Source organism: Lachnellula hyalina (assembly GCF_007821495.1).
Source record: "Lachnellula hyalina strain CBS 185.66 chromosome Unknown contig00109, whole genome shotgun sequence".
Classification (NCBI taxonomy): domain Eukaryota; kingdom Fungi; phylum Ascomycota; class Leotiomycetes; order Helotiales; family Lachnaceae; genus Lachnellula; species Lachnellula hyalina.
This window is the reverse complement of record NW_022157223.1, coordinates 541-18894: the sequence shown is the minus strand read 5'-3', so window position 1 is coordinate 18894 and position 18354 is coordinate 541. Positions and strand designations below refer to the sequence as shown.

The window sequence follows — 18354 nt, the reverse complement described above, 5'->3', positions numbered from 1 at the left end:
ACGATGCAACGCACGCCGCCCCCGAAACGGCGCAAAGTGTCGCCAACAACATCCGCCCCTGGCGACGCGCCACCCGCAACTCCAAGTCGTATACCCGTTTCCGCGGCGAAGAATCTTTCTGAGAGACGGCCGTCTTTCGCTTCCCCGACGAAAGCGAGTATCGCGAGGCATAATCCACAATTGTTAAATCGACCGTCGTCTTCTGGACGTGGTGCGCAGAGCGCGGGGAAGAATCTAGATCATGTCTTCGCGAAAGCATTGGGGGACTTGCAGAATGCCGTAGAGATTCAGCCTGAGGTAATCGGAGGAGGGACACAATCGGATGCTACGCCTCAGGGAAGCTATGTACCAGCTACCCAGAGAGATACAACGCCTAGAGCGCGCCGGCTGTCTGTTGGTGGAATACTTTCTGCAAAACCGAGGAGGATGTCGCGATCCCCATCCAAACAGCCCGAACGATCAGCTCCAGTAGTTCCAGGATATGGCGACCTGCAAGAAAATAGCAACCCATTTGGTAAGAAAGGATTAAGGAGGTCACCAGTATCGTCACAAGTCGAGACAGAGTTACGGGATAGCGTTCCCAGTGCTGCTGATCCCTTCAAGAAGAAGGGTTTGAGGAGATCACCAATATCTTCACAACCTGTGGGATCATTTGAGGAAGCCATTGCTGAACCAGAAGTGTCAACGGGCCCTATTGAACCAACTCTGTCTCGTGCTGCAAAACCCATTACTTTCAACGATGGTCAGAATTCAGAGGAGCAATCTATGCACCCAAAAGTCCATGCCGAAAAACCTATAGTGCCAGAAAAGACCCGGGAAGCAGAGTACTCATACCCAGCTCCAAGACGACGCACCTCTCAGGTTACAGAACTTGCTCGCAAAAGCAACTTCAAAAGTTGGATGGGGCTGGGTGATATGAACGACGTCCAGCAACAAAGAGAGGATGCAGCAGTGTCCCCAGATGAATCCCCTCTACAACCGCCATCCTTAGCAGATGACGTTGCTCAATCCAGAACGCCCCATCAACCAGAACCAGTAGAAACGCGACTGTCTGTAGAGGACGTTAGGGAATCCAACGGATCGAGTTGGCTGCTACCCGGAGATTCAGTAAAGGAGGCCACGCAGTTCAAAACACCAGCACCAGAAGAATCAGGAATATCAGCAGCGAAATCCGCTCAATCAAGCCGCCATCATGTATCAGAGCCAAAAGAACCTGAAATACCTGCAGAGGAAGTCAATGACTCCATAAATCATTCTCGACCAGAGTCAGAAGAGCCAGAGGTTGAACTACCAGGAAAGGGGATCACGCAACCCAGCAGATCTCATCGGGTAGAGCCAGAAGAAATAATATTATCAGTAAAGGGAGTCGATCACTCGAGGAATCCTCATCGAGCAGAAACAGAAGAACCAGAACTACCGCCCACCCCCACTCAACGGGGGATTTTAGACCCCGTTGTCACTACTCCTCCCACGGGTATACATGACACTCCTAGCAAGAGGGCAAGAAAGAGCAAGTCGTTGGGACAGAAGTTGAAGTCTTCGCCCCTGAAGCCTCGAGATCCGCCTCCTCCAGAACCGTCAAAAAGACCAGAGCCGACCCAAGAGAAAAAGAAGCACAAGGAAAAGGAGCCAGCGGCCGAGCTTGAACCTGAAGCCAAACTTCAACCAGAGAAACCCAAACGCCGAAAATCAGCCAGATTCTTGGTTCCCGAAGACCCTTATGCATCCAAGAAGAAAGCTCGAGATGACCTCCTTAAAGAGTTACAGCAGTTACAAGCAGATGTAGCTCTCGCAAATCAAGAAAATGAGCGACTACGCCTACACCACGAATCTGGGAAACGCCGTACAACATTGGCGCCGAATCCTGAAGAGCTTATAGCTCTGTTAAGGAGGTCAACAGAGCAATTTTCACACCCCACGCCAAAACCAACCAGTATTTTCAAGTCCATTGGTTCATTCTTGCCCTTCTCATCACGACGTAGGACGCAGCCTGCTGCCTCGTCGGATTTCGAAAAGTCTCTGCCTTCTCATCTACCCATCGAATTAGATGATCCTCTGCCCTATCTTCAAGCTTTCAGCCCCCTCCACTACACTTCGACTATCGTGCTTCTACCTTCCGAACAAACATCCTCGGAATCATCATCAGAAGTCTCAGAGCAACCCATTCTCCAAAAGCATTCCATACATGCTTCTCATCCCACCGGACTCTTCGCATCCCGACTCACAATGACCGTCAACTCTTCCACACTCTCAATCACAGACATCGATATCCCGAGTCTTGATGCTTCATCCGAGAAAGAACTAGGCGCCTTCGTTAGAGAACGAGCAGCTGGAGATGGATCACTTGGAAAGGACATCAATGTGATATGCTGGGCAATGGGCCGCTGGGTGGAATTAGCCATAAAACGAGCTGCATTCTGGTGTGCTGTAGAGATCGACTTCACTGCTCCTGAAGGTAGAGAAAAGGCTCTACAGAGGAGTGCTAGAAGCAAGAAGCGCAAAAGGCAAGGTTCTGCAATTGCAGGTGGCGAAGAGTCTGAGCAAGATGAAGAAGATGAAATTAAAAAGAAAAAATGGACACGCAGACAATTACTACCTCATATGGGACGCACCAGCATGGAGATTGTGGGCGAGGGGGTAGAATTGAGGGTCGAATGGAGGATTGGGTTTGATTGGACGGGTGAGGCGGAGAATTCTATTTCTGCTGGCGCGAGGGTTCCGAAGGACTGTAAGTGGCTTACTTCCCCTCCTGCGAATCTTAAGTAGATGGTAAGTCTTTTGGCTGACAATTGATACAAACAGGGCAAAAAGCAGACGACAGGAAGGTCTTGAATACGGTACCGGAAACTTTCGATAGGATGGTGAAGGGACGAGGGCCATTAGGGGCTGTAAGGGCTATTGTGGGACTTTTGATGCCTGTTTCATGATGTTTGAAGAGATACCATTGCTATGATGATAACGAATACATTTGCTTTGCTGCTTATTTGGCTCTTATTTCTTGCAAGTTCAAGATTTTCTACCTACATTGCAACATCTACATCGCGCCGCTAAACCTTGCTTGCGACGCTAAACCTCTTACTTTGGGCTATATCTATCTGCCTTACTATATCTTCTAAGGTTTCGAGTTCTTGGGAATTGTGGAAGCACAAGCACTAAGTACCTAGATCTACATATGTTCGATTACTAAGCAACCCCACCTGCCCCAACTTTGTCTGGCGAAGTTTTGTCATTTTGAACATTGAGTCCGAAACCATGGAACAGCAGAAGCCTCGCCGTAGAGCCAAATGGCTGTCGAAAGTGCTCGGTCGTGAAAGCTCATCTCAGGTCGCTGAGACAAATTTCCAAAATGACCAGCATAAAGCACAAGGCCAAAGCCAAGGCCGCGGAATTGAGGACGGTTCGTCCCGCAAGACTAGCCCAAAAGCTACCCCTTTTCAAGCCGATTCGGGCGACGGCAAAGGCCATACCGAGCCATCGTCCCAAGTGCCAGTTGCCGAAAATGATTCAAAGCTTCAAGGTGATCAAGATAAAGCAGGGGTTGATCCTAAGGAGCGGCCAGGAGATGTTCCTAACAGTATACCAATGCCAGCAGTTGAGACTATGAAAGTCCCAAAACCTCTCGCATCTCAAGTTTTAGCTGCACCTGTTGATACGTCCCGCAGTGCTGCAAATAGTAACTCGCCTTATCGCAAGGAGGACGAGAATAATACATCACCTGTACCCCGTTTGCTTGATCCCAAAGCCTGCATGCAGAGCGCCGACCTCTGGGAGAAAGCCTACACACAGCTCTCCCAGGACACAAAGCACAAGGACCTTCTAACAAAATACGAAGCGATCCTAGAGGAGAGTTCCCCAGCTCCGAATCCAGAGACCCGAGATAGTTTCCCCAAGAAAATGCAAGCGTCAGTACAGCGGCAAGTCAATGTCATGAAACGCAGACAATGGACGATTCAGTGGGATCAGAAGTCTATTGTTGTTCGAGAGCAGACGGAACGCATTGTCAAGTTTATTCAGACGTTTTCGAAGCTGGGCACGGCTATTGCACAGATTGATCCGGTTCATGCTGGTATTCCTTGGGCAGGCGTCTGTGCTATTCTCACAGTAAGCGTTCACTCACCAGAAGTATGACGAAACATTGGAGCTGAACTATTTAGCTCATTCTCAACGATTCTACTCAACACAAGGCGGCTTTAGATGGGCTCGAGGATATCTCATCTTTGGTGGCAAAATATATTGCGATTGAAGATGTCTATGTCCAAAGTCATCAGGTGGATCCCAAAGCCGAGAGCAACGACGCATTTGAGGCTTCTATCATCAAAGTCTATTCTAGCATTCTACGTTTTCAAGTTGAAGCCGCTTTGCATTTTCACAGGCCTACCATGGCAAGGACAGTGTCAAATATAGTCCAATCAGTTGACTGGACAGGGCTACTATCAAAGGTCAAAGAAAGCGACGCTGAATGCGTGGCTTTTACCTCGATGGCCGGACTGGCTACGTTAGGTTCCAATCTTAATGGAATTGGCAATAGTCTTGTTGAGCTCCGGCAGAGATGTAAGGAAATACATGATATCGGTAAAGCACTTGCTACGCTTCAAGAGGCATGGGATTCGAATCGAAAAGGAATTTCCCAGATTGTATCTTGGATCTCGGACGCCCAAGTCGGGGAGGATCATGAGCGCGTGAGAACAAAACTTGGCGCTCGTTACTGGGATGCCGGCCAGTGGTTCTTGGAGAACCCCGGGTTCAAAGTCTGGAAGGAATCAAACCGTGGCCAATTTTGGCTCCAAGGTTCAGTTGGAACGGGCAAGACGAGTCTGGCGTCTATTGTGATCAATGATCTGATTAAAGCTGGTGATAATAGATGCATAGCCTTCTATTACTGTTCACGGAGCTCAACTGGATCATCAAACGATACGACCGCAATCTTCCGAAGTCTTGTTGCGCAGCTGGCTTGCAAAGTTGATGGCGAAGACGTAGACGTATATCCGGTTATTCGCCAATGGTATCAGAGGGATGCGAAGCGATATGTCATGGGTAGTCGATTGTCGTTAACAGAGTATGTAACTTTTCCCAGCATTGTTTTCCTGGTTCGCATACACTCGAGAACTTCAATGTCTTTTTAAATGTCTCGGAGCTCTGGGATATTACACCATAGCTCCAAACTTCATGTTCTTCCCCACGAGGCAATATTGACCCGACTTGCAGGTGTGAGGATCTTCTTGTAACTTTGATGGCTGAGCATGTAAGGACAGCCATTGTTATCGACGGTCTTGATGAGTGTGAGGAAGAGATGCAGTTGCTAAGATCACTCTATGGGATCTGGAGGAGGTATCCCAACCTGCAGGTCTTCCTGACGAGTCGTCTCCACGTGGATGTCCTCGAAGTTTTCCCAAAAATCACCACGGTGCAGAGTGATTTTGGCAAGACTTCCAAAGACATCAAAGAATACATAAGAAAAGAGCTGCAGCGCAAGGATCGACGAAACGCGAAAGTCATTACAGATGAGCTCGCGGAACGTATGGTGGAAATCCTGACCCAGCGAGCGCAGGGAATGTAAGTACTACCATCAAGTTCCATGTTCAGGATACTGATATTCTCGTAGGTTCCGATGGGTCGAGCTACAGCTCGATCTCCTAATCAGCTCCGAGCGACGCATCAGGTACCGGCGAGATTTCGAGGAGCGTTTACTTCAACTCGAACTTGGTTCGGGAAAAGAAGTCATTGACGCGCTCCGAGATACTTATGACGAAATATACGAAAGAAACACATCCCAAGGCCGTCATAGCAGAAGATTGGCCGAGAAGTCCCTCAAATGGGTTTTGTGTGCAGCGAGACCACTGAAAATATGGGAATTGGGTGCTGCTGTGGCTGTTGATGGCGAGGACAAAGTTACCACAAGCTTGATCGTTGACACTTGCAGTAATTTCTTCAATGTGGATTCTAAAGGCTTTGTTCAACTTGCCCACCTATCTGTAAGGGAGTATTTGGAGGTCAAGAATGTGGCAGGGTGTCTGATATTCTCCCCTGAAGAGGCTCACGCGGAGGTCGCTTTGACTTGTATCCTGTACTGGAAGAACCTGTCCCAGATATCCTCTAATGACGAGCATGAGGATGAATCGGAGTTCAATTATGACAGCCAAGATGAGCAGAACGTGGAAGAAGTAGATGCGATGTCAATTTCGGATCCAAGGAACAACTTAATTGTCACCATAACGAAACCTAAGGAAGATAATCAAGAATATGACCCTGTTCAAGGTGGAGCAGACAGAGAGAATAGGGAGATTGTTGAGCAAATGAAAGCCGCTAAGACTGCACATCAAAAAACCCAACGTCTTCACGGATGGGTAGATGGGAGCCAGAATCCAGAGCCGGAGCAGGATAATGTCGGCGAAAAAGAGGGTACAGAGGGATTCGAACAAATGGAAGACAATCCTACCGAAACACTGATTTTGAAGCAAGTAATATCGACCAACACCGATTATTTCAGTCTAGCCGATAAGTATATTCGAATGGACTCTGCGCCAGCCCTGAAGCCCCAGCAAGCGTTCAAACGCTTCCAACGATATGCATCGATATACTGGGCAACACACTGCCAGGCCGCCAAAGGTCCAAGGATGGATGAATCAAGACAACTAAACGAGCTGTTCTGGGATTTCATGGACGACAACGGCTCAAGCCCAGAGTACAAACTCTGGGAAATAGCTTTGCTGAATGAAGCAAAACTCACAAGTGTCCCGATGATCGACCCAGCTCCGATGATCTTCGTGCCAGCCACAGCACACGACCAAGCCATCTTGGATGCGGAGCCTATATATGAACGCTGGCAAGAGACGATCGCTCGTTCCGAGGGCCCGCAGCCTTTACGGCCCAATGTTTCGTTGATTGCCTGTTTCTATGGGTTTACGGATATCCTGCAAGAGATATCTGAGGATGGGTCCGCGCAGACGACTCGTAACCACGAGGGGATTATGGGTCTCGTGCTCGCTGCTCGTAACGGGTATAACGAAGTCCTGGATCTTCCGATATCGAATGAACGTAATCTCGACGTTCCAGATCGAGGAGGCAGGACCGCGCTTCACCATGCAGCTCTCGGTGGGTATCTGGAGCTGGTGCGGTTTCTACTCGGATACCCGAGGAAGTCTGGCAGGCGGGCCGGCAAGAAAGATCGTAAGTCGAGAGTCGATGTTAATGCGAGAGATCTGGGAGAGAAAACCCCTTTGCATTATGCGGCGGAGTCTGATCAGGTCGAAGTTGTCAAGTTGTTGCTCGGCGAGGAGAATGTGGATGTCCATGCTAGGAATCAATACGGATATACGGCACTCGGACTCTGTTCTCAAAACACGTCGGATGTTATGGCGAAGCTATTGAGGGATGATAAGAGGTATAGGAAAGAAGATGAGTTTTGAGGTTTTCCAAATCGAGATAAAAGCTTGAATTGAAGATAAGTCAGGTGTTATGGGATAAATGTTTGTACTTGCCATCTTTCTTGCATATAATTCTGGAGATACCCGTAGGCATCGTTTAGAAATCATGAATGTATTAAAGGAAGATCAAGTCATTCCATGCTCAACTAGAATGTGATACACACACACAGCGTGATCCATTCTCCCAAGACATGTGATCAAACCAGGGAAAACGGCAACAAGTCCTATGAAACGACTTATGAATAAATAAGATCAATATGTACTAATAACACAGCATTTATCAAACATAACATATAAGCTCTAGGTGCGCACGCAGTGTTGGACAATGTTTACTGCATCCCCTCCACGCTTTGTATACCGCAAAGGTGCCAAGGCCTTAAAGCGGTTGTGGAACAACCTCGGCCGTTTGTTTTGCTATATATATAACGAAATAAGCAATTACCCACTCAACGGGTTTCGGGAGGGTGTTTCGGGTATGGACGGTACGGTCAGGTGTGATAGCCTGTCGCGTGCTGCCGGTATATTATTTCATCTTCTGCTACCTTAAAGGCGGAGCCACCGAGCATATTCGACCTTTTGCCATCTTGATTAGCGGTTCACTTTTGGTCTTTAACGCTTTGACTTTTATTTTTCTTCTTCTTTTCGGTTAGATAAGCTGTTTCTACTAGTCTCTCTAGTATGGGTAATAAATTAATTATATTAATTTTAGCCAAAATCTTAAAAAGGAGGCGGCAAGTAGTAGGAGCGATTAAGCGAAGCGGACAAAAGGTAAAAGTGACTCCTTTATTACTTTGCACAAGATTATTTTCAAAAATCAATTGCAGGTTTGATATCCTCAATTGTGCACAATGGGACTTCTGGTGTCGATTGGCAATGGTGGGTTCTCTATTCGTCTGCAAGGTCCTCTTCTAAGCATAGGTACACTCAGCTTATCATTCTCCTTTTGCTACTCGTTCTCATCAACAGCCTTGTCTCTCCTTGTCGGTCGACAGTAATCTACCTGTACTATCTACTGGTAAACCTTCAGGCCACCAACGCCCTCTCTCAACTCTGCACCAAGTTTCTCATTCTCCGTTTGCTTCAGCTTCTTCTCAATAGCCTTCTTGTCCTTGTTAGTCAGTAACGGAGTGCCAATCTTCAAGCTCGAAAGGATCTTGCCGGTCTTAACCTGGTCCGAGTGAGCCTCCTCAGCCTTCGCCTTCTCTTTCTTCTCCTTCTTTGCCTTGGTATCTTGCGGAACATTCAATCAGCTCAAAAAACATCGATTGAATGGTTGGAAGTATATCAAGAACTTACACCTTCGGATTTGGCCTGGTTCTGAGCCTAACTTGGGTTTTCATTGAAACCAAAACATTCGTATCTATACACTTCCCAAGCACCTGCAAGTTGCAACTGCAATCGCAACCCAAAAAAATCTAAACATCCCAAAGATCTATACATACCTAGGTACCCATAAAGTCGGACTTCGGAAATTGCTTTTGGTTCTTAGGATACCTTCAAAGATGTTGAAACTGACGATTTGCTCGGAAAGGAGGTCGTGGAAGGTTGTACAGTAGCGTAAAACCGGATTGGCTCACTGGCTTTTGATTTAGGTCAAGAAATTTTGTTTATTATATTTTACATAACTCCTACCTTTACAGCCATTCCATCTGCACATTTCCCCTTCCACCTCCTTAAATACCAGAAGGATAGAACGGACCATTCGTCGCCCCATTCGCCGCGCTCGCCTGCTGCGTCATCTGCCAGCAGCCCACACTCGCATGATCGCCCTGCTCCAACGCCAAGATCTGCGGATTATAATTATAGATATCATCCCAGCACGTCGCCGACACACATCTACCCAGCCCCGTCGAGTACTGCACCGTCCCCGCCGAATCCACGACTTTCATAAACTGCTGGTTGGCCGACAGCGCCACAGACCCGTATTGGAAGCCGGCTTTCCCAGCAACGGTCGCGGCGACGGCGCCGTTGCTGACGAATTGGATCGAGTAGGTGGCACCGTTGGTGGGCAGCACGACGGCCCAGTTTATCGTGTCGGTGCCGACGGATGCGCCGCTGGGAGCGCTGTAGAAGCCGCCGAGGCTGTTGTCTGGGCACGTGGTGCTCTGCAGGATTGTCTTGTACCAGATGGCACCGACTGGGTTTGTGGATGCTGGGAAGCTGGTTTCTGAGTTCTTGAAGGCAGAGATGAATTGTGTGAGGAGGGGTTGGATGCCGGTGTGAGATGCGCCGCGTTGCGTGGCATAGGTTGCGGGCTGAGCATCGCCGTTTGCTTCTGTCCAGAGGTTGCCGATGTAGTGACCCTCTGAGTAAGATTGTTAGTATTGTGGATTAATGGAAATTTTGTAAGGGGCAGGTTTTGATGTGTTGTTTCCAGAGAACTGAATTGATCCCAGAGCAGATCTGGTAGAGAGCTTACCTGGTCCGTCATTCTATTTGCTTTGTCAGTGAATAGGCCTGAGCGTGGAATGGGATTTTCTTACCCATGTCTGTATCTCAACATAAAGTGGCGCCGTGGTCATTTTAAGAATGTTTTCCATTCGTTTCGCAATATTTAGTTCGCCACGACGGTAAAGGTTCGTACTGTACTGTTATCATTTAGTAGCCGCCAGAACTCAGGTGCTTCTAGTTGCTTACCGCATCCTTGTATTGGAGCAAACTCAGACCTGCATGATATTGTCAGACCCGTTCAAGACAGCGAGAAACTCGCTCTCCCATGATATACTTAGAGCCAGCCAAGTAGCGTAGAGGCATTGAAACTGAGGGGAAGATTATTGCTTACCGATCATATATGTCTTTCCGTGTGCCACAGCGCCGGCCTGAACCGTGGTATCAAGAGTCAGGTCTCCATCATTCGTAGCTCCAACATTTGGCCAAGTTGATTCCCAGCTGAAGAGTCCATCGACAACACTCCCCCAGTAACTCCACCATGAGTCGGCAGCGTCATAGTAGCCAGAGGTACCGTCGAAATCGGGCATGAAATAAATGTCCTGGCTTGCTCTCCAGGTGGTGAAATCAGGGGCTGTGAAGGCGGCGGCGCTGAATGCTAAGTGACGAGGAAAATCAGCTTGCTTAACCCCTTCGAATCCACAACGTGATACGTACTGCTGACCAGTGGCTTTCCATTAGGACCTGCAAACCAAGCACCAGCAGTGGCGTAGTCGGTAAAGATGTAGTCGTAATCTGACAGCGAGCCACCTCCCTTTGCAGACAAGTCCATGCTTAGGAAGAGTTTGAAGCCTCGATCTTTTGCATGGCTAAACAAAGAAGTGAGAGCCGGGGCTACATATGATGCACTTGGGTCTGCGACATTCAAAGCGAATGCATCGAGGCTGTAGAGCATCCAGTTAGCAAATACATCTTGGTTTGGTATCTAGGCTGAGAAGAATTACCCCATTGCGATGGCATCGTTGATGTCTTGTAGAGCATGCGCGTCGGTGATAGTTCCAACCTGCAGGACAATTATATTAGCCTTTTCTGTATCAGAAAAGGAGGAATTATTCACGTACCAAATAATGAGCAAAGACTGCTCTTGCATCTATGACATTAAAAAACGAGGCTGCCACTGAAAACAGCGGCAATAAGATGGAGGTACGCATAGCTAGTATAAAAGAAGGATTATTCTGCAATAAAGAATGTGGGTGATATAATTAATATGCTGCTTTGCATATGCTATGCTGTTGAAATGGGAAAATTGGGAAGGCTCGATATATCAAAAGATTGATGTTAGTCTGATGTGATGCCAGCATGGTAACACGGGGTTCTGAAGGATCAAAAGTGCATTTTACTTCGTAAGTTGGGTATCCAGTACCATCCTTTTCCGTATCCACACCAATCCTACGCTAAGAGAACGAAGAAGCGGCCCGAATTCAACCTTGTGGTAAGGTAGTTGGTCGTATATTATTACACTCCCGAGTACCTTTAGTAATGGAAAAGGCTGTGTTAGCAATCCATCGTTGATCAGCCGTCCGTACACAGACTCATAGGCATAGCGAGGCTGCGAGGATTAGGAGGTTTGGTCATTTGTGTACCTAGGCTAGGTAGGTATGACAGCAAGTTGATCCTGAGGCAGAACGTCGTCCCACCAAGTGATTCCTGGCGGCTCGTCTTTTAAGGTTCTTACGTGGTATACTCCGTGCCTCCTCCGTACGATACGAGCTGACGAGACGAGGTAGGTCCGATGCATTACAAAAGGACATGACGGGCCCTATAGCAGGGCGCATCGCGTCTACTCTAAAATAAGATACATCATGACTGCACTACCTAGGTAAGTGCAAGACAAGGTATTGATAGGTTGTATAAGTCTATTGTATGCTTTATTTGATAATTAAACTGCTAAGAAACTGTTTATATGCCAGAAAAAGAACGTACTCGGCGGTTAGAACCAAAGGATGCATGCGAAGTGGGTGATCATCCATAATACAAACCCTGTACTATATACCTTGAAAGTTCATCACCAAGTTTATAAACCTATCATTGTATTATTGCCTGTGTGTCTATCGTTCAGGCGGCCAATCGACTAGATATATCAGGGACAAGCTTTCGAGATAACTCCGTATTCTCCGTATTCAGCCATACGGCTTAGGTACGGAGTTCGTACTTTCCCCTGAGGATGCAGAACCCTTCACGCCACATCGACTCGCACAGCTCTCGACCCAATAGGAAGCGTCCGTTTGGCCATCAACCCATGTCGTGCATCGGAGGTATGAAACACTTGCTTTGCTTGGCAGATGCAGTCCGGGGAAAGAGGGGCTGATTTATGCAACCTTATATTATCTTTATCACTCCTACAGACTGGGTATTCTTTCGTATAGAAAATGATACATAAGATAGGTACCTACCTACCTTGCCTAAGGTATCTTCTGACCTTACTTTCTCAACACCAAATAGGTATGGCATGAGGCTCTGCAATTTCCAGGCCGAGAACGCAAAAAGAAAACTTCCGAGGTATCTCGAGGCTCTACAAATAATTCCAGAGGATCAGAAAGGATGTGGTACGACAGACAAGCTGTACGAGTTGAAATCATACGAGAAGTTCGAGGCCACGCTCCTGCCACCAACCAACACGACCTAGGATCGAGAACCATTGGTACAATCGCAAGCTCTGGACGACTTCAGGGAGTACAGCACGGCTAAACATCTACAATAACTACCTACATGTCAGTAGAGCTCCTATACTCAGCTCTACATAGCACCAACGCAGAAAAGTAATCTTACAACTCTGATACTGTATCACTGCTCCCAAACATAGAATAGCGTGTTCATTCCTCCCGAGTATATAACCGCCCCTACTATGCCATGTCCGTAAACGTCGGAATCTAGGTACCTAGGTAAAGAACGCTCATCTGTCCACCCCACCGAATCTCATCATCTACCTACCTACTCAACAAACACTCTCCGCCCCCACCCCTTCCATCTCACAATCATCTTCCCGCCACAAACCCCTTTTCGCCATCTCGCCATCCTTCTCCCTCTCGTCCTCCCTTCCCCCTTCGCTCCCCTTCCCCTCAATACCCATGCCCTCAAATCCCTCCACCAACCCATCAACCACGCTCTCTCTCCTAACCACCTCTTCCCCCCTACTACCACGACGACTACCACCCCTACCTCCTCCACGACCTCTTCTTCCACCTCTGCCTCTATCGCCGCGCCACTCAAACCTAACCCCGTTTTTACACTTCAACTTCAACTTGAACCTCGATCTGGACTTCACTCTACTCCCGCCGCCACCACCACCACCACCTACTTTCCTCCCAAACCCCTTCTTTTCCTTCTCTTTCCCCGTCTTCCCCATCTGCTCTTCCGTCGTGTCCTTCTCCACAACTGTTCTCTCCTCCCCATGTCCAGAAATTACGTCGCGTTCTTCTCGATCGACCTCGTGTAGTGCGGGCATGGCGCTTTTGATTGTGGTTGTGGTTGATCTTTGAGATTCATTTGTTTATTGCGATATTGTGTGAATTGCTTTGCGTAGCGTAGATACCCATCACAGCAAGTGCTGGTCATTCGGTGTTTGTTTGGTGGAGACTAGACTAGAGCGCAATTAGACCGACCGCGTGGGTTGTTATTCCTTACTTGTCGCTTCCCAACCAAGGTTCGAGATCGCAAATACAATAGTTCGCACCTTCACCGCATTCATTTGTCCATGACATGCGCTCTGAGCACTCCGGGTTTGTGTAAATTTTGTTGTTATTTCCTTCACTACTACTTTAAAGCTCCACCCCATTCATCCATCCCCAGAGCGAGCAAGATCCCCTAATCAGTATACAAACAACATCCATACAACCCAACCCAATCAACTTGATTACTACCAATCAATGACTGACTGATAGAAGCCTCCTCCTAGCGAATAAACCCAGGCCTGCTGAGCCACCGCTCAAATATGATACACCAATACAATCTCATACTTCTGGCAATAACTGACCATCCTTTCCATAGAAAACGCCTGAATGCCCCCATCTTTTTTAAGCGCCGCGAGGCAAATGTACAAAAGAAAGACCACCTGATTTCATCGTTTAAAACATTAGCTGGGGCATCAATGAACACGGTCGAAAAAAGAATTGCAAGTAGATGACAAGGGTGTATCGAGGTGTCATGTTGCTGGAAATCGAAAAGAACGCAGGGAAATTAAAACATGCCCCCATCAACGGGACGCGGTGGACTGTCTCCTCTGCTGACTGAGAACGTAGCAGAAGGCATGGCTGGACTCGGTTGGGCATTGACTGCTTGTCGAGCTCTGGCGTTGAGGTTTCCGCCTTCGCTGGAGCTCTTTCGGAGCTTTCGGGACTTGGGCTTGGAATCCCCTTCATCGGCAGAGAAAGTGCTCATTTCTTCTGTGGACTGAGTGGCGGCTGGCATCAGCTGTACTTCGCCATCGGAGTCTTTCTTGAGTCCGAACATCCGACGAGTCTGGCGTCGCATAGGGTTCACGGGGGGAATCGGCGGAGCAGCTTCCATTCCATTCTGGAGGGATGCCTCGGGAGGAAGGTTGATAGTAGTAACTCTCGACGTAGATGAGACGAATCTAGGTTCAGATATGTCCGATTTGTTGACCGATTTCTTACGGTGCCCCAGGGGTTGAAACCCTTGCGTTGTGGGAGTAGTAGCGGTAGATACTGCGGGGGAAGGCTGCGCTGGAGTCGAATTGATCGAGAATGGTGCTGTAGGGGACGGTCGAGGAGAAGTACCAATCGCCATCGCGACGTTTGTCTGAATTGGTTGCAGTGTCTGAGACTCAAAATAGCCAGTAGTAGCTCTGCTGTTGCTTCGAGATCTTCCATTCGGCCCCATTATCATTGGAGACGGAACGGGAGATGGTTGGTATTGCGAGCCAGGAGTAGCAGGCGACTTCTGAGGGAATCGAGCAGAAGGAGGGGGCTCAAGCTCATCGTACATGCCTTGGCTCGAACTAGAGATCCCTTCGGCCATAGCCTTTGCCAAATCATCCTTGTACCTACCATTACGGCTCTTGGATCGCCCAGAAGCATCTGAGCTTGATCTATCTCGTGACGCACGAGAAGGAGGTCCAGACCCAGATCGATTGCTTCCAAGACTACCTTTACTCTCTTGACTGCCATTTCGGTGCGAAACCGTAACTGGTGGAGGCTTCCTATCTCGGCTCGGAGAGCGTTGGCGAGTTCTGATATTTGGGGGTACATTTTCTCTCCTCTGCTCATTGGGTCTCTGCTCGTTCGGTCTCGGATGAAACTCAGCTGGAGAACTTGGCCATTCAGACCGGTCTGCTTCACGGGCCAGTTTTGGTTGGTGTCTGGTCGTAACCTGTCGTTCTCTGTCACGTTGAGCATCTCTTCGCGCCTGCCGAAAGGCTTTTGTCTGTGGGGGATGGACAGGGCCTCCAGGATTCTGGACCAAATTAGGCACATGAGAAGCCTGATCTCCATTCTCTTGATTTCGATAGTTTGCCTCAAAGCTCTGCTTGGCCGGAGATGGTGAGCTGCTTATGGTTGTGGTTCCGAGGCCCATCATTTTCATTGCTTTTGCCTGAGAGGCTGGGCTTGGCTCCTTTGGTCTCCCAACCAGGGATCCTCGACGCGACTTTGACTTGAGAAGGCCTAGTGGATTACTCCTCGCTGCATTTCTCGCATTCTCGTCTTTCGACCATTCAGATCCTGGCAAAGGGCTTGCAGATCTGCTTTCGGTCTCCACAAAACTCTTCAAGTTCTCCTGAACTCGTTTTCGCCGTTCTGCGAGGTCGTTCTTGAAATGCTGACGCTCTTTCTGAGTCTCCGTACTTCCATCTCTGGTATGATGAGCATCCAATTCCCGTTCCCAGGAAGGTCTCTCAGCTTGTTCAGTGCTGGCACTCGTAGAAGGGAATGATAAAGATGCGGAAGCTGCACCATTTATTGCCTGCGCATCAGACGGTTCATAGGATTCGTGATAAGCTTTGTCCCAGTCCTCATTATCCCAAGGATTACTCCTGCGGTTGTATTCAACATCGGCCATGCGCTCGGAAGAGTCCACAGGGAAACGGGATGTCAATCCCGCGGATGGAGAGACGCCGTATATTGAAGAGTTATTACTGTCTGATCTCAGATGCTGACGGACCATACCACTAAGGCCTGTCATTGTAGGTGTAGGGCCCAAAGTAGGAGAATCCTCAGCCGGAGGAATTTCGGATTCGGAAGGAGTCACCTGGGGATAAGCTGGAATATTATTTGATTCGTTCATTACACGGCTCGGGTTTTCGGCAATTGGCCGCTGTCTATTAGCAGGATGTTGTGATTCCGGCGGGCGTTGCAGATTAACGTTGCGATCCTGGAAGTTCATCCTCGATAAGTCCAACGGCTGCGGGTTAGCCCGAGGATGAGGTTTTGGGATGTGTTCCGCCGGGGAAGACATAATACTTTCATCTGGGGAGCTCAAGAATGCCCCTTTAGCAATAGCACGATTTTGAGAAATGTTGATTTTAGGTTGGGATGGAGGTGACTGAGCTTCCGGTATACGGTCCGACGGAAGGAATTGTCGTTGTGCGGATGAGTTGGATCTTGACCTGCCAGAAGCAAAGGTAGCGTTGGATTCAGCTCGAGTGCGACCCATTGGCTGCTGATGAGGAGCAGGAAACGCGCGGGGAGGAGAGTTCTTCCTTATCGGTGGTGATTTTCGTCCTTGCTGCATCTGAAGTTGCCTTTGGGAATATTTGTTCTCATCATATGGCTGCACTGGTTTTGCAAAAGCACCCAGAGCGGTAGCCTTCCCCCTATCGTTTGGCTGGACAGGCATAATGGCAGGGTCGTCATGTTCGCTCATTGGTGGGCTCAATGGTGGAGATACCATTCCGTACGATTTCGTTTCTGGGGCATTGTTTGATCTTATGGCAAAGTCAAAAGTGTTCAAGGGATTGACATTCGGTGGGGGGCTAGCGGCTCGTAGGTTTGGCATGCTTGCTTGTCCCGCGATTGGCCTTCTTTCCCCCCACTTCTCGCCCTGATTGGGTATATTCGTGGGCGAATTTACGAGCGGGGGTGTTTGGCCACCAAGAGTCCGTTGTCTAGTCAAAGTGTCGATCCTGTTCATAGCTGAGAATTGCTGTTCGTGGAGGTGCTGATCAAGGCCAGTTTCATACAAGCGGCGAGCTTTGGTGGTGGTTCTCTCAAGACCTCCATTTGAGACCGAGCCTCCAGGTGTAATGGGAGTATGGGATCCATTGAGTGAAGGCGTTCGTTGTGAGGTGAAAGAAGTAGCAGCTGTTGAGGTCCGAGTATTGGAAGGCCCGCCCGAGGATGTTGTTGATGATGTTTCCCTATCTCGATTGTATCCGGACAAAGGAGGTGAAGGGGGTCGTGAAGACTGAGCCTCGCTCTCTTCTTGTTCCAATAATGCTAGTCGTTCTCGTTCTCGTTCTTGTTCTCGTTCACGCTCTCGTAGCTTCTGAAAGGCTGACTGGCTAACATCGTCCCCGTATAAAGCTCGACCTCCCATTCCAGACCCTCCTGCTTCGGCTAAGCTTTTTGTAGATCCAGATGCAGTGACCGGAATTTTGTAGATTTTTTGACGTCCTCCAAAAAGATTATTGCCTTCTCCTGGCTTTGACCGGTTCATTATACTTCCATGCGTCGAGTCATCATCTGTGCCAAAACTTCCAGTCGTGTCGTACGACTCCTTTCTAGTGATGGCAAAAGGGGGTCTGATGGATCCATTGATGGATGCTACTTCTGCAATATCAGAGAGGCCATGGGATTGGAAGGCAAGGTCATTAAATCTTGATTGTCGCTTTGGAAATAATACACTGTCGTCGCTGGCTTTGCCTATCTTTGACTTTGGATCATCTTGTTCTCGCAGCATTGAGAATCTTGCTGACAGGCCATTCATCAATAAACTTGTTCGGAAGTCGTCCGATGGTGGTAAAGCATTTGCGAGGTCGAGTTCCGGCTTTGGCTCGGGCTCTGGGTTCTTCTTTCCCCTTCCGAATGTCTTTGACTTCTTCACAGGTTGTATTGAAGGTACTTCAGACTCCGTCGAAGCTCGTACCAATGACTCGGAAGTCTCCTTCGCCTTCTTTTTGTTTCGGAAACGGTTCATTTTGACTATGTTGTCTCGACCCTTGGGAGTCGGCAAAGCTCAGGAGGATTGCAGTTCCCAGGTAACTCTTAGGTAGTGACAGGTGCAGGCGAGTACGCTTACAAGCTTAGTTTGAGCACCGCCAGCTTGTATTAAATTAAGGTCAACGGCTCGAAAGCGGGTTAGATTAGATTGCGAATCAAGGAGATCGATCCGCCGTACAGTAGCAGCTTCGAAGCTCCGAGGAAAAACGAAAGGTTCTGATTCGTAGTACAAGAATCAGCACTGAAGACACAATAAAGCACCCGGAAGGGAAGGTTGGAGAGGAATAACACACCGGCTGTGTAGGATATCGGAGCCGAGTCCTGGCAAACGGGGCGGCAATGGCAAGTGATTCGTTTGGAAGATAGCC

The 18354-nt window shown here is 48.5% G+C and overlaps 4 protein-coding genes across 4 annotated transcripts; 2 read left to right on the top strand and 2 right to left on the bottom strand.

Annotated features, from left to right (window-relative positions):
• Window positions 1-3: 3 nt before the first annotated feature.
• LHYA1_G006436 (uncharacterized protein) lies at window positions 4-2927 on the top strand (the record flags this gene model as incomplete). Its single annotated transcript, XM_031151375.1, has 2 exons — window positions 4-2728; window positions 2803-2927. 2 exons carry the CDS (start codon window positions 4-6, stop codon window positions 2925-2927), a joined length of 2850 nt encoding a protein of 949 aa, XP_031003826.1.
• Window positions 2928-3252: 325 nt separating this feature from the next.
• On the top strand, window positions 3253-7406 carry HET-E1_5 (Vegetative incompatibility protein HET-E-1; the record flags this gene model as incomplete). Its single annotated transcript, XM_031151374.1, has 4 exons — window positions 3253-4101; window positions 4155-5056; window positions 5206-5553; window positions 5603-7406. 4 exons carry the CDS (start codon window positions 3253-3255, stop codon window positions 7404-7406), a joined length of 3903 nt encoding a protein of 1300 aa, XP_031003827.1.
• Window positions 7407-9097: 1691 nt separating this feature from the next.
• LHYA1_G006434 (Mutanase) lies at window positions 9098-11023 on the bottom strand (the record flags this gene model as incomplete). Its single annotated transcript, XM_031151373.1, has 8 exons — window positions 9098-9729; window positions 9844-9856; window positions 9908-10012; window positions 10062-10090; window positions 10207-10470; window positions 10530-10756; window positions 10817-10875; window positions 10934-11023. The coding sequence occupies 8 exons, from the start codon at window positions 11021-11023 to the stop codon at window positions 9098-9100; spliced, it is 1419 nt and encodes a 472-aa protein (XP_031003828.1).
• A 3025-nt stretch (window positions 11024-14048) lies between these two features.
• LHYA1_G006433 (uncharacterized protein) lies at window positions 14049-17963 on the bottom strand (the record flags this gene model as incomplete). Its single annotated transcript, XM_031151372.1, has 1 exon — window positions 14049-17963. The coding sequence occupies one exon, from the start codon at window positions 17961-17963 to the stop codon at window positions 14049-14051; it is 3915 nt and encodes a 1304-aa protein (XP_031003829.1).
• Between the last annotated feature and the right edge of the window lie 391 nt (window positions 17964-18354).